Genomic DNA, 14370 nt, shown 5'->3' on the forward strand with positions numbered 1-14370 from the left:
GGCCCGGGCCGGCGGGGGGCAGTGTCTGCTCCCGGCCCCCCGGTCCTCTGGCGGCCCCCGCGGCCCGGGAGCCGGGGATCCCGCTCGCACTTGTCTGGTCTCCGCCTCGGAGCGGGACGTGGGCAGCGGCTGAGCGGCGGGTCGGTCCTGCCCGCGGCCCTCCGGCCCGCCTGGCCTCTCCGCCGCCCCCACCCGGGGCCCCTCGGGCCCGGGCCTGCTCCGGCTCGGAAGCGGGGCTGCGCGACCCTCTGGGGCGCCGACCCGCTCGGCCGGGCCCGGAGGCCCTCGGGGAGGACAGGCAGCCCCGCGCCGGCCCCCGGGCTTGTTGTGAGTTTCTTCTCTGACAGAAATGGCGTCATTGTCGGAGACGGGAAACTCTGTCGGGTCCCGACAATGGGGACGGGAAGCGGCCGAGCTGTGGAGGTGGCTGGGTTTGCGGGGCTGGCGAGGCCACGGGGAGCCCCTCGTCTGCGGTTCGCGGTTCGGGGGCTGACGTCCGCCACGGCGCTTTCTTCGGGGTTCGGGCCGCGCTCGGTTCCCTCCGCCTCCGCCGGTGCAGAGGGTGCGTGTGGTGCCGACTGGGTGTCTTTTGTTTCCCCTCCAGGTGCAGGTGAATCTGGTGTTTTCGAGGGGATCGCGGTCCCAGAATCATCATGAAGGTAAGATTGCGTAGAGGAAACGACCTCTGGGGTTCTAGAATTGGGGAAGGGGGGGTGATCGGGCTTGTGTGTGGGGCCTCCGAGTTTCGCCGAGGAAGATGTGCGGGGCGGCCTGGTGCCCGAGCCCCTTCCCCTGGAGACGGTGGGGTCCGCTGGCGTGGCTCTCTGTGGCTCTGCTGTGGAGTTGGGGCCACTTACAGGAGGTCGCACTGAGCACGGCTCTCCCATATCGAACGTCTCTTTCTGCAGGGTAAGGCAGGAGTAACTGCATGAAATAAACTGTTTTAAAAGGTAAAACAGAAAAAGCAGGTCAAGTAATCCGACTCTGGAAACTGAACTGTGTTGTGGTTCTAGCGATTACACTGATGAAAGAAAATCCCGTCTGTTGCGTGTACCTTGCTGGGAATTTCTAGCAGAAGACCTGTTTGTTTGCTGAGAAAATAATCTGAACTGAAAGATTTTTAAAGAGAATCTTTATGATCTTTACACAACTCAGAGATATTACTTTTTCCTGGGATTTAGGACCCTACTTTTTTTTTTCCCTTGGTTGATCCGTTTAGTCTAAATTGTCAGATGTTGTGATAAAACCAATGTGGATTGATGTGGAAAGCCCATGGCCAGATTCCTCTTAAATGTAAACACGTTAACCGAATGGAGGATAATGTGTAAAAAGTAGAATTTACTTAGTTGGTGGAAGAGATCATGACAATGGAAGTGTAGGTTTTTATTTTTTGGAGACTATGTAATAGAATGGTGTTATTTTTTATACACTGGGGAATAAAAAGCCTTAGATACTCTGGCCTGTTTAGATTCAACTGGTAGAACTTAGAGACTAGAGATATTTTTCATCCATGACAAATTCGGAAGTGCTTGAAACGGTAGGGTGTGTTCACAAGTATAGGAATGCATAGAATAGTATCTGAAAATGTAAATGTCTGCTTTTGATAGTTCCTTTGAATTATTTGAAAACAAGTTTTTTTCTGTTCAGGATGGATTTGCTTTTATAGTACTGCATCTAAATGAAAATTTGTAATGCTTCTGTTTATGAAAGAAAGTAAAAGCTGTGACTACTTAAATATCAGCTATACGCAGTAATTTTAGTTTTTCTTTTCCTTTTTTAGTTTTTTTTTTTTCTTCTTGAGTTTGGATGCTATAAAGTATCTGAAACAGTTTATATCTGCTGAATTGTTGTCTCACCTTCATGTAAATGAAAAAAGTAGTCAGTGATGTTTCAGAAACAGATCCCTTTTGTTAGTCACAGATGCTAGCTATAACTCCTGGGACCTGTATAAAACAGTGACAAGTGAATTTGTTAGGAAAAACCGTATATCTTCCTTGGTGTTGGGTGAGAACTTCTTAAAGGAAAGTGTTGGGTTGAATAACATATAATAAATTCAGAAGCTGAATAATATAGGATTTAGTTTCTGGTAGATACTGCAATCTGTCATAGTTCCCAATGTACTGCCTGGCACGTCTTTGGTGTTCTGTTAATATTTGATTAAAAGAAATGTAGTAAGTTGAAGGTCCTTAAGATTTAAATTTTCTTTCCTTTTCTTTCATTTCCGTTTTTTTTTAACTTGTGTGTTTAAAAAATGAAAGTACGTTGGAAACTTTAGCCTTAAGAGTGTCATAGTATTAGGCAAATGCAAATTTTTTGGTATAATTTTAGAACTACTAATTTTAAGTGCTTAGTATTTCCATTAACATTGCCTTTTTAAAAAAGGGTACTACTGATGTTGAAAGGAAGAGTTATTAATGTAAATTTCTGATTTTATACAAGAAGAACTTCCTGTTTATTGTATATATAGTGAGTCTTTTCTTTGGGAGTCTACTGATAATCAGCAGTACTACAAACTTAGCTTATTTCTTACAACTTGATTTCTTACATGGTGAACATTGAGAGGCTGCCCATGATTGATTGGCATTTTGCTTTAACAAAGTTGCAATTCAGAAAGTACTTAATAGTAATTATAGTGGGCTCACATTTTCTCTTTTTTTTGTGTTCCCAGTTTCTAAATTGTAATGACAACAGACTTATAGGAGGATTAATGCTATTTATCAGATCTCACCAAACATATTTGTACTTTGAGGCAGGTTTTTAAGTTTTTATTATCAGTTTTATTAGTCACAAGAAATTTTTTTAAAGTTTTGTTAAATGACAGTGTATTGATCTCATTGAAAGAATGTTTAGTAATACTTTTCTGGTTGTTGCTTTAAAATCCAAAAATAAAGAAGAATGTATATATCATTTTAAATGTTAGGTTCGAAACAATTTTTAGAAACCGTTGTTAGAAACAATTTTGCTATAGTACTTCAAGAGTTTATTTAAATAAACCCATTTAGTCACTAGTATATTCTATCTTGTAATATTTTTACCCAGTGCGTTTTTGAGAAATAGCACTGTAATACAAAAGCAGTTTTATTCTTAACATACGTCATGATATGTGGTTTTGTTGGATTTTTTATACTTTTAAAAAAATTTTATTTATTTATTTGACAGAGTGAGACTTAGTGAGAGAGGGAACAGAAGCAGGGAGAGTGGGAGAGGGAGAGGCAGGCTTCCCGCCTTGGAGGGAGCCTGATGCCAGGCTCCATCCCAGGACCCTGGGATCATGACCTGAGCGGAAGGCAGATGCTTAATGACTGAGGTGCTCTGGATTTTTTTATACTTTCTATAGATCTTTCAGTGTCAGTGATAGCACATTTTCAGGAAATCCTAGATTATTAAAAGTTGTAAATGATTTCAAGACTTAATTTTAATTATTTCAGATTCATTTCCTACTTTTTTCTAACTAAAACTGTTTCCTTATACATTGTGCACGTTATTAACATCTCACATTGCAGTAAATTTTTAAGTAAAGTGGGAGAAGCTGGAGAGGCTGGAGATTTCAGAATCTTTATGGAATAAGTGATTTAGGTGGTTGTGCCTAGAATCTTGGAGAGATGGGCTTTTTCAGATGTACCATTCTCTTCCATAATCACTGCCTTTAGAAACATAAAAATAATGGATTGATTATAAACGCCCTTTGCTTTTGTGCATGTTCTCACCCCCTCCCCTTTTCCTTCCACCTTCCTTCCCCCTTTCCTTTCCCTGGCTCCTCCTTTCCCTCTTTTTTTCCCTTCCTTTTTTCCCCCTTCTTCCTTATTTTTCTTCACTTCCTACTTTCCTCTCCCTCCCTCCCTCTGCCCTCACTCTCTCTAACCCCTTCTTCTTCCCTTCTTTCTTTCCCTTCCCTCTTTCATAAATCAGTCATTTAACAACAGCCCTTCCATGCATCAGGCAGTGTGGAATGAATGCCAGTAAGCTCTCAGATCTGCTCTCAAGGAGCTCGCAATTTAGTAGAAGACATAGAAAAATAAAGCAGAACAGCACATACTGAGTTACAAGAGTTTTGACCGCAGTATACAGTAATTGTGGTAAGTGGTGTGGGAGGACAGAAGAGGACATCTAAATCAGAGTCAGGTGGGCACCTGGGTGGCTCAGTCAGTTAAGTGTCTGTCTTTGGCTTGGGTCATGATCCCAGAGTTCTGGGATGGAGCCCCTCGGGCGGGGGGCTGGGGTTTGCTGCTCAGTGGGATGTCTGCTTCTCCCTCTCCCACTGCCCCTGCTTGTGTTCCCTCTCTTGCTTTGTTTCTCTCTGTCAACTAAATAAATAAAATCTTAAAAATCAATCAGTCCATCAATCAGTCAGAGTCATGGAAAGTTCTGTGGTAGAACATCTAAGCTGAGTGTTAAAGCTTTCATTGAGCAACGAAGAGTAGAAAAGAATGTTTGAGACAGAAAGGGGACTACATGTTGGAAAGTGAGAAAAAAAAAACCAAAACACCCAAGATGGTGTATTTGGAAACTTAGTTTACTGTGCCTGACTTAAAGCATGATGTGTTTGGGGAGGGGAATAGGAGGGCAATGGAGAGAAGGCTAAGTTAGGGAGTTGAAAATTTTCTTGAATGGTATGAACCACTGAAGGTTATTAGAAAGGAGTGAAGTTGGTGGATTTATATTCTGGAGAGGTCACTTTGGTAGTATTGTAGTGAGTATGTCAAATGGGAGAGCTGAGTGGAAGATCTGGAGATTGCAGGTGAGAAGACCAACTGAGAAGTAAGGGCTTGAACACATGCAGTGGGAATAGACCTGAGATATTTAGGAAACAGAATTCAGGACCTAATAACTTGCCCTAGGGTGGGAAGAAGAAGTTTCTGTCTTGGGGAATGAGATTGATACTATTGTCACCTGAAGTATGTTGGCATTGAAGTAAATGTGTTGTACAGGGTTTTGAGTATTGAAGGGACCTTAGAATGACCACATCCTCTAGTTACAATGTAAGATTAAGAGAGTAAGTAAGACAAAGAGAAATCAGAGGCTTGGTTAATTCAGTCTGAATGTTAACCTCATAGTTAACTTTTACTGTAAAATTTGAGAGGATTTATATCTATAATGTGGCATATGTATTTTGTCCTATGAATTTGGGATCTCTTTGATGAACAAGTAATTTTGTAAAATACTGACTTGTGTTTTGTCTGAATTGCTAATTCTTTGTCTATTGTTAATTTTTAAATTTCTATTTATTTATTTTTAAAAGATTTTATTCATTGATTTGAGAGAGAATGAGTGAGAGAGAGCATGAGAGAGGAGAAGGTTAGAGGGAGAAGCAGACTCCCCAAGGAGCTGGGAGCCCTATGCAGGACTCGATCCTGGAAGTCCCGGATCGTGACCTGAGCCAAAGGCGCTCATTCAACCAACTGAGCCACCCAGCCGCCCAGTAATTTTTTAAAAAAAGCATGTTGGATGAGTACATATTTCCCTGAAGAATGTGTTTTTGCTACTTCAGTCTGTGAATTCAGTCAGTGAAGAGATAATTTGTATGCCCTCCATGTACCAGACATGCTTCTAGGTATTGAGGATACAGCAGTATACAAAACAAGAGTTCTTCCCCTCATGGAGTTTACATTAAATTAGGATACATAGACACCAACCAAAAAAAAAAGTGGTAAATGCTGTGAAGTAAAGCAAAATCAGGATAAGTGATTACAGTGACAGAAGGTGTTAACTTTAGATGAAGTGTAATAAAGGGCCTGTTTTTGGAGATGACATGTAAACATCATGCGAAACAACTGATACAGTGGGCCATTCAGTTATCTGGAGGAAGAGCAGTCTGGGCAGAAAATTCAAGTGCTAGGGTACTGCGGAGGAATGTTTTTGGTCTGTTCGATCGTGCATGCTTTAAGGAACAGAGAGGGCTTTAAAGCTGGAGTGGTAAGAGATGAGGCTAGAGAGATCACAAGTTCCTACCGTATAGTGTAGGGCCTTGTAGGCCATGGGAAGGACTTAAGAGTAAAATCTGCGTGTTTTGGAAGTCAGTGGAGGGTCTTGAGCAGGAGCAGTAACTGCTGTTCAGAGACTAGACTGTGGGAGAGCAAGAGTAGAAGGAGGGGCGCCAGTGGCGAGCCTGCCAAGTTAGTTCTGGTAAGAGAGGGTGGTGGACCAGGTGTGAGAGGTGGGTCTATTGCAGGTGGAGATGATAGGATTTGAATGGATTGAATGGGAAGGAAAAGTTCTGCTTGGTGCTACTTATGGTTGACTAGTCCCTCCTCCTCCCCTTTTAAAATATGTTTTTTTGTAATTAGTTGGTGGATGGGATTTTTAGGATTGACTGCAGCCAAGAAGGCATTCCCAACTCTTAGCCTTCCCTTATTAGTGAGTGGTGAACATTGAGATGAGCAGTCCTTTCCATTTTTTTTGTTTCGTTTTGTTTTTGAATTTTAGGAAAGGAGATAAAATTCACCCTTTTAAAGTGTACAGTGCAGAGGTGCTGACTCTTGATTTCGGCTCAGGTCATAATCTGAGGGTTGTGGGATTGAACCCCACATGAGGCTCCGTGCTCAGCAAGGATGTCTGCTTGGGATTCTTTCTCCCCCTGCTCCCTTCCCCACACCTGCACACACGCAATCAAGCACTCTCTCTCGCATGCTGTCTCTGAAATAAATCTTAAAAAGATATAAAGTGTACAGGTCGGTACTTAGTATTTTCACAAGATTGTTGATCTATCACTACTACTGTTTTTTTTTTTTTAAAGATTTTAAAGATTTTTTTAAAGATTTTATTCATTTTTTTGAGATCACAAGTAGGCAGAGAGGCAGGCAGAGAGAGAGAGGGAAGCAGGCTCCCTCCTGAGCAGAGAGCCCGATGCGGGACTCGATCCCAGGACCCTGAGACCATGACCCGAGCCGAAAGCAGCAGCTTAACCCACTGAGCCACCCAGGCGCCCTATCACTACTACTGTTTAACTGCAGAACATTTTTGTCTTCCCAGCAAGAAACCTGTACCTATTAGCTGTCACTCTTTGTTCTCCTTCTTCTCTGTCCCTTTCCCAGCCGTCACTAATCTGCTTTTGGTCTCAGGGGTTTGCCTGTTCTGGACATTTCCTATCAGTGGAATCATCCAGCATGTGGCCTTTTGTGCCTGACTTCTTTCACTTAGCATAATATTTCTTTCTTTTTTTTTTTTTTTTAAAGATTTTATATTTGTGAGAGAGAGCGTGCATGAGCAAGTGCACGAGCAGGGGGGAGGGGTAGAGGAAGAAGCCAACTCCCCAGGAGCAGGGAGCCTAATGTGGGAGTCCATGTGGGAATCAATCCCAGGACCCTATGGGATCATGACCTGAGCTGAAGGCAGATGCTTAACCAACTGAGCCATCCAGGCACCCTCACTTAGCATAATATTTTTAAGGTTCATTTTGTAGCATGCTTTATTCCTTTTTATTGGTGAATGATATTTCATTTAGTGATTAAATTATGTACCGCTTTTGGTTGATCCACTTATTAGCTTTATTTCTGCTTTTTGCCTATTATGAATAAATGCTGCTATGAACTTTGGTGTGAACCTATGTTTTTAATTTTCTTGGGTCCTAGGAGTGGATCTTTCTGTTTTGAGGGTAGTAATACTACCTTTGGTAACCCTGTTAAGAGCTGAGTGTTTAACCTCAGATACTTTGTGCCACTGTATTCACATGGCCACCAAGGATTTGGACACTTAAAAGATTTATCCAGCATTTATTGAACACATGTGTTGGTCTCTGTTCTATCCATTTAGGATATATCAATGAACAAAACAGAATGTCCTAGCCCTCTGGAATCTTTACATTTTAAGGTGGGGGGGCAGGCAGAGAGGAATAAACATAAGTAATCTAGCTTATTAAGTGGCAAAAAGTATGGAAATAAGGGGAGAACTGGGTAAGGAGGGTGGGAATGTGTGGAGGTTGGAACAGGTTGTAGTGTTAAATAAGGTGGTCAGGTGGGTATATTGAGAAGACATTTGTAGAAATACTTGACTGAAGGATGTGAAGGAGTTAGTCATGTGGCTTTAAAGGCAGCTGAACATGTTCAGTGAACTGAACAGAGGCCAAGGTGGCTGGAGTAGAGTAAGGAAAGAAGAGAATGGGAGGGGATGGGTCAGACAGATAAAGGGGATGCAGGTTGGGGGCAAAGCAGATCAGATCACCTAGGACCTTAACAGCCTTTGTTAAGGATTGTAGTTTTTACTCTGATAGAAATAGAGTTACTCTGATAGAAACTGAGTTTTGAGCAGAGGAGTTGTGATTACAACTCCTGATTACAGAGTGGCAGAGTTTCATAATATTTTTAAGGGGCCACTGACAGCTGTGTTAGAAACAAGCTGAAGGCAAGTTGAAGATAGAATAGAAGCTAATCAGTTGGGAAGCTATTTTAATAAATGATGATGGTGGGATATTGGCCATCACAGTGAAGACTCCTCTTGTCTGCCTTTGGTGTCGTAGAACAAAGATGTTTCTACATTCGTGAAAATTATATCTAGTATTCTGTATGACACTCATAATAAGCAGTGGAAGCCATAGTCCTATTCATCCTTTTGATATTTAAATGTTATAGGTTATAGAAGGTATGGATTTTGATAAGGCCTCTAAAGAAAGTGTGTTAGTCTTGTCTTTTTTTCTTTTCAGTTGGGCGGCCTTTACACCTAATGGACATTGAACAAAGCAAGCTATAACTAGCGTTTGTTCCCAAGATAATTGAAATATTTTCATTTACTTACCTTACATCAAAATAAGACTGTATACATATTTGTTATCTCTTATTAAACTTCTGGTCGGTGTGTTTAATTTTAAAAGAGAACTTTTGTTTAAAAATTACTACATTTCTGTTTTCAGAAATACTAGAAATTCTGACATTCAAGTTTTCCATGGAAGATAATGTGTTTCTAGAAATCTGATCATTTTCATACTAAGATTCAAGATAGCATTCAGGTTTGGGGAGGAAAAAAATGAGATTGTAAAAGTGTATGAACAGTTTACAGAAAATAAAAGGCAAATCTATGGGGGTCAGTTTACAGAGACAGAAAACTAGACATCAGGTTTATCTTTCTGTGCTAATGGTCCTATTTTGGCTGGTTAATAGATGCAAGGGACAAAATAAAGACAAGAAAAAGGGAAAGTTTTAAAATGACACGTTTTACTTTGAGTATAGTTCCCAGTATTCCTTAATCAGTATTTGCTCAAACTCTATTCGGAAGGTCCATGTGTGAGCTTCAGGATTGCTATGAATCCCTCATTTATGTGCAAAATTTCATGTACCCATATGCTTTCTTGGGAAGATAAAGCATAGCGTTCATCAGCTTCTCAGTAGAACCTGTAATACAAATACTAAGAAATACAGCTCTGTGGTATTACCTGTTAGTTGGTCTGCTGGTAATCGTTCTGATGGGAATAGTAGTTTGTGTGTCCTTCTGATCTTATCCTTAAACAGGTAATTAACCGGTTACTACTTATTTTCTATTTTTTTTTAGATCACTGTACAGTCAGGAAAGGGTTTTTATTTTTGAAATGCTAGCATTTATATGAAATGCATATATAGTTTACAATATTTGACTTTTTGAATTTCTGGAAAGAATTTGAATTTCTTTCAGTTATAAATAAATAACTTTTGATTCGTGGAAACATTTCATAAAATAATTTTAAAAAGTTGCTCTAAAAATCTAGAAGTGTAATTTTTAGCATGCTGGCTTTACTTATGAAACCATTTATTGAGGTTCCTGGGTGGCTCGGTGAGTTAAAGCCTCTGCCTTTGGCTCAGGTCATGATCCTGGGGTCAAGCCCTGCATTGGGTTCTCTGCTCAGTGGGGAGCCCCCCCCACCCCCGCCTCTCTGCCTACTTGACATCTCTGTCAGATAAATAAATTTTTAAAAAATCTTAAAAAAAACTATTATAAAAGTTAATGTGTGTTTGCTCTTACTTATTCCACATTCAGTTATTTGCCAAATGGGGTCATCCAAAGGAAGGATAATATCTAACTGAATATGCAGATGTACTCAGCTTTAGGATACAGTTAGAGATTATATTACTCTTGTTGGTGTGAGTGTCTCTCCAGCTTAACATTGGGGTTGGCATTCACGTGGTACAGAAGCTGATTCTCTGGACCATTATGATTTGTGAGGAAGAAAATCTTACAGAAGATAGTGTTTATCACTTTTTTTCCCCCCCACCGTTTAAAAAATATTTTATGTATTTATTTGAGAGAGCGTGGGTGAGAGAGCAGGAGCTGGGGGATGGGGCAGTGGGAGAGGGAGAAGCAGATTCTCTGCTGAGAGGGAGCTGGATGCAGGACTTGATCCCAGGATCCTTGGATCACGACCTAAGCCAAAGGCAGAGGCTTAACCCACTGAGCCACCCAGGCGCCCATTATCACTTTCAAGTGATAAATTTAGCTATAATTAAGAGAATAATAATTCTGTAATAGCTTTATGCTATTGAAGTGTGTCAGATTATATGTAGTGTATCTTGGGTGGTGGTATGGGTACTTTATATATACATATTAAAGCCATTTTCTTCTAATTTACAGATAGATTTTTGGCAGTGTGACTTAGCTCTAGTATATCTGAAGTTCTTTGTCAGGGCTTTGCCAAGGAACAGGTTGCTGTTTCCGAATTTGAAATTTTGCTGGGCATAATCATTTCTGAGAGCATAATCATACATACCTGTTGAATACGTTTTTTTGAAAATTACTTAATTTTTAATCATTTACTTTAATAGCAGAAATGAAGATTATAAACTATAAAACTTTGAACAAATGGCATTTATTTTTATTTTTATTTTATTTTTTTTTTAAAGATTTTATTTATTTATTTGAGAGAGAGGCAGTGAGAGAGAGCATGAGCGAGGAGAAGGTCAGAGGGAGAAGCGGACTCCCCATGGAGCTGGGAGCCTGATGCGGGACTCGATCCCGGGACTCCGGGATCATGACCTGAGCCGAAGGCAGTCGTCCAACCAACTGAGCCACCCAGGCGTCCCTGAACAAATGGCATTTAAAGAAAAGATTCACTTTATACCTATAGTAAAAAGTTATACTTAAATATGACTGTAAAAACCATCTTTGTTTAGTTAAAGTGTCCAATAAACAGTGTAAATGATTAAGAGCATATGGCTTGGAAAGAGAGGTCTTGTTCCCAGTACGGTCTCACTGTGTTCCTTACTTAGCTGTTGAAGTTTGGGCAGTGTTATTTATTTTTGCAATGAAAGGAAACATCAGTTTCTTTCTTTCTTTCTTTCTTTCTTTCTTTCTTTCTTTCTTTTTTTTTTTTTTTTTTTTGCGAAGTGGGGATAATAATAGTTGCTTTACAAAGTTTTTTAAGTACCAAATGAAATAACATTTAAAATGCTTTATACTGTACTTGGCATAGTTCTGAGCAGTCAGTATGTGGTAGCTTTGTTATTCCTATAAAAGCCGGTCACTTCTTTTGTAAACAGATAGAGTGAGAATTCTTTAATCAAGACTGCTTGGGATTTAATTAGGACTCTCCTACTTACCAAGGTTGTGGGCAGTTTTCTTAAACCTTCTAAGAAGGCTGGTGTCCTTACCTAAAGTGAGAAACGTTTGTAGTACTTACTTCATGGGATTATTGGGGAATGACTAAATGTAATAACAGGATCTATTACATAGTAAATTCTCAATAAATTGTAGCTATTATTATTAGTTCTATGGAAAGAATGTGCAAACTCTTGTAAGTTTAAATAGGCTTTCAGGGTGATATAGTCAATCTAATCTTTTAACTTAAAATTGATTTGGAAGTTCGGTAGAGAAGTTGTAATTTTGTGATTAAGGGTAAAACCTGTTATTTTTGTCTTTATCAATTCCTTAAACACAGAAAATTTAGGGGCACTTGGGTGGCTCAATCAGTTAAGCATCCGCCTTTGGTTTAGGTCATGAGCCTGGGGTCCTGGGATCGAACACTGTCAGGCTCCCTCCTCAGTGGGGAGTCTGCTTCTCCCTCTGCCTGCTGTTCCCCCTGCTTGTGCGCTCCCTTGCTCTTTCTCTGTCAAATAAATAAAATCTTAAAAAAAAAAATTTCATGAAAGGGGAAACCAGATGTCTTTATTCTAAGAACTCATTGCTCCCATTTCAAACTTTTATTTTATTCCGGCCCTCCCTTTCTGATGCAGAAGCTTCTCTTAGTAAATATAATACTTGTCCTCTCCTAATTTGCTGCTGGTTTGCCCAGATGGGATTCTTTCAAGGGAAAAGTATATTTTACTTCCAAGCCTAGAGGGTTGTTATTGGATTAAGTGAACCACTGGAGATATTTATTTTCTGGATAAGCATCCACCTCTAGCCTTGCTTATGTAGGGCAAACACTGTTTTCTTCTCTTGATCCGATCACTGTTCTGATGTGGCAGTTAGTCACCTGAAGCTGGTCTGGCATCCTGAGCCGGTGGGGGTGGGGCAGATGAGTGATGGGGCCCTGCCAAGCCTGTCTCAACTCTAGAGAGGAGTAAAAGGAAAGCTGAACAGGCTTGAAGACAAAGGAGCTACTATTGCTGTCAAAGTTTAAATGAGGCAGCTTGGCTTATGCCTATTTGGGAGTTTTTTTTAAATGTAGCTTTTCATTTTTTCAATTTTATCTCGGTAAGGGTATCTCACCAAAGGACCCATTTCTATTTTTTATCTGACTATCCTTGCTGAAAGTTGTTCAGTGATTTTAAGAAAAGTTGTTTGGTGTCTGAGGGCTTTTGACACTTAGTCATCTAATTATGCCTTACCTCAACTTGGAGACCTACTTTTCTAAACTAGTTCTGTTCCTAGAAAATTTAATTAAAAGTTTTTAGGGCACCTGGGTGGCTTAGTTGGTTAAGTGTCTGCCTTTGAGTCAGGTCATGATTCCAGAGTCCTGGGATCGAACCCCATATCGGGCTCCCTGCTTAGAGGGCTCCCTCTTCTCCCTCAGCCTCTCCCCTTGCTCAAGCCTCACTCTCTCGTTCACTCTCTCAAAAAATATTTTAATAAAAAAGTTATTATAAAGTTTTTATTATAAAAGCAGTACAATTAAAAATTATAGAAATCATACAGTGAATACTAAAAGTCATTATGTTCCCCAGTCTCACTTCCTGTGGGCAACTTGAGCAAACAGTTTGGGGTATATAGTCTTCCATACCTTTCTCTTTGCACATACATATTTACAAAAGAGGATTTATTTTGTTGTGCTTGGTTTTTCAAAAATGGGCTCATACTAGGTTCTGTAACTTTTAAACTGTTCTTCTGCATTAGTACATAACAGCTTTGTCATTCTTTTCTGATGGCTTTAGCAAGATTTTATTTGCATTCGATATGCTCTTTTCTCTACCACAAATGATTCATAGAGGGCACCACTGTTTCTTTAGCCTTAAGTTTTGGCAACTATGTAGAAACTTCTTTTATAGCATAAGTATTGTTAATTTATTTTGAGTATGTAGTACTGCTAGGTGGTGAATAGTCCCAGTCGTCTGTAGCATTTATAACAGCCCCTCATGGCCCTATGGATTATTATTACAGCTACTAACTGATAACGAAATCTTATTGCATGATACTATATGACGTAAGCTGGGAAGTTAGTGAGGGAGCATCCCTGTGCTTATGTGGCTGCTTATAGAAAGCTAGTGCTATTCTTGGGATCCCTAGTAGCATGTATTAGAAGGGTTAATTTTAGGACACGCTATTGTAGCCATTGACCCCCACAGATGCTTCCTGTCAGAATAGGTGGTTTAGAAAGTATTTTTCAACACTAGCGTTATAATGTGTTTAAATGGCACATTATGTTTTTAAAGTTCATAATCACTAGTTATTTCTTATAATATCCCTTTGAGGCAGGTCAGCAGCATTTTTCCTTTTTTATGGTTGGAGAAGCAGATGCAAAGATGTTGAGTGATTTGCCCACAGGCGCACATTAAACTGATGGCAGAATCTGTTTTCTTGTTAGTAAACTGAACCATGCGGCCTCTCTGCTAGTTATAAGTGAGTAGTAAAGTTGTTTCCATTTAGTGACCTTTTGATGGCTTTATGGAATAGTGAATGTAGTTTAGAAACCTTTTACCTACTTTCTTTATTGAAAGAAAATCTTTATAAAGCTAGAATTTACTTGTAGTGTGGTATTAAAATTGTATGTAAATTTATCCTATTCTTTTAAAAACAGAAAAAAAATCATAGGAAAACATTAGAATGAACCAAGTGGACTTAGTTCTTCTGGGAGAACCTTCACTGGCTTGAAATTTAGTATTGTAAATTAGAGGAAAATGGCACAAGGCTTTGAAGAGTTAACATTTTATAGGAGGAGAAAAATGAAGCCCCAGGTTATATTGCCAAGTAATTTTGAATAAAACAACTGTGGCCTGTACAGCTAGAATAGACTTTCAAAGATTGTTTGGCTCTGTG

General features: G+C 39.9%; 1 protein-coding gene across 1 annotated transcript in view; it reads left to right on the forward strand.

Annotated features, from left to right (window-relative positions):
* The window catches only part of LOC116862486 (AT-rich interactive domain-containing protein 4B), a 141191-nt gene that overhangs the window by 340 nt on the left and 126481 nt on the right, over positions 1-14370 (forward strand). The window contains exon 2 of the mRNA XM_032849790.1: positions 605-659. Coding sequence (XP_032705681.1) covers positions 654-659 — 6 coding nt within the window. The 5' untranslated portion in view covers positions 605-653. The remainder of the gene's footprint in view (positions 1-604; positions 660-14370) is intronic.

Source organism: Lontra canadensis, unplaced genomic scaffold (genome assembly GCF_010015895.1).
Source record: "Lontra canadensis isolate GAN:19392208 unplaced genomic scaffold, GSC_riverotter_1.0 scaffold248, whole genome shotgun sequence".
Classification (NCBI taxonomy): domain Eukaryota; kingdom Metazoa; phylum Chordata; class Mammalia; order Carnivora; family Mustelidae; genus Lontra; species Lontra canadensis.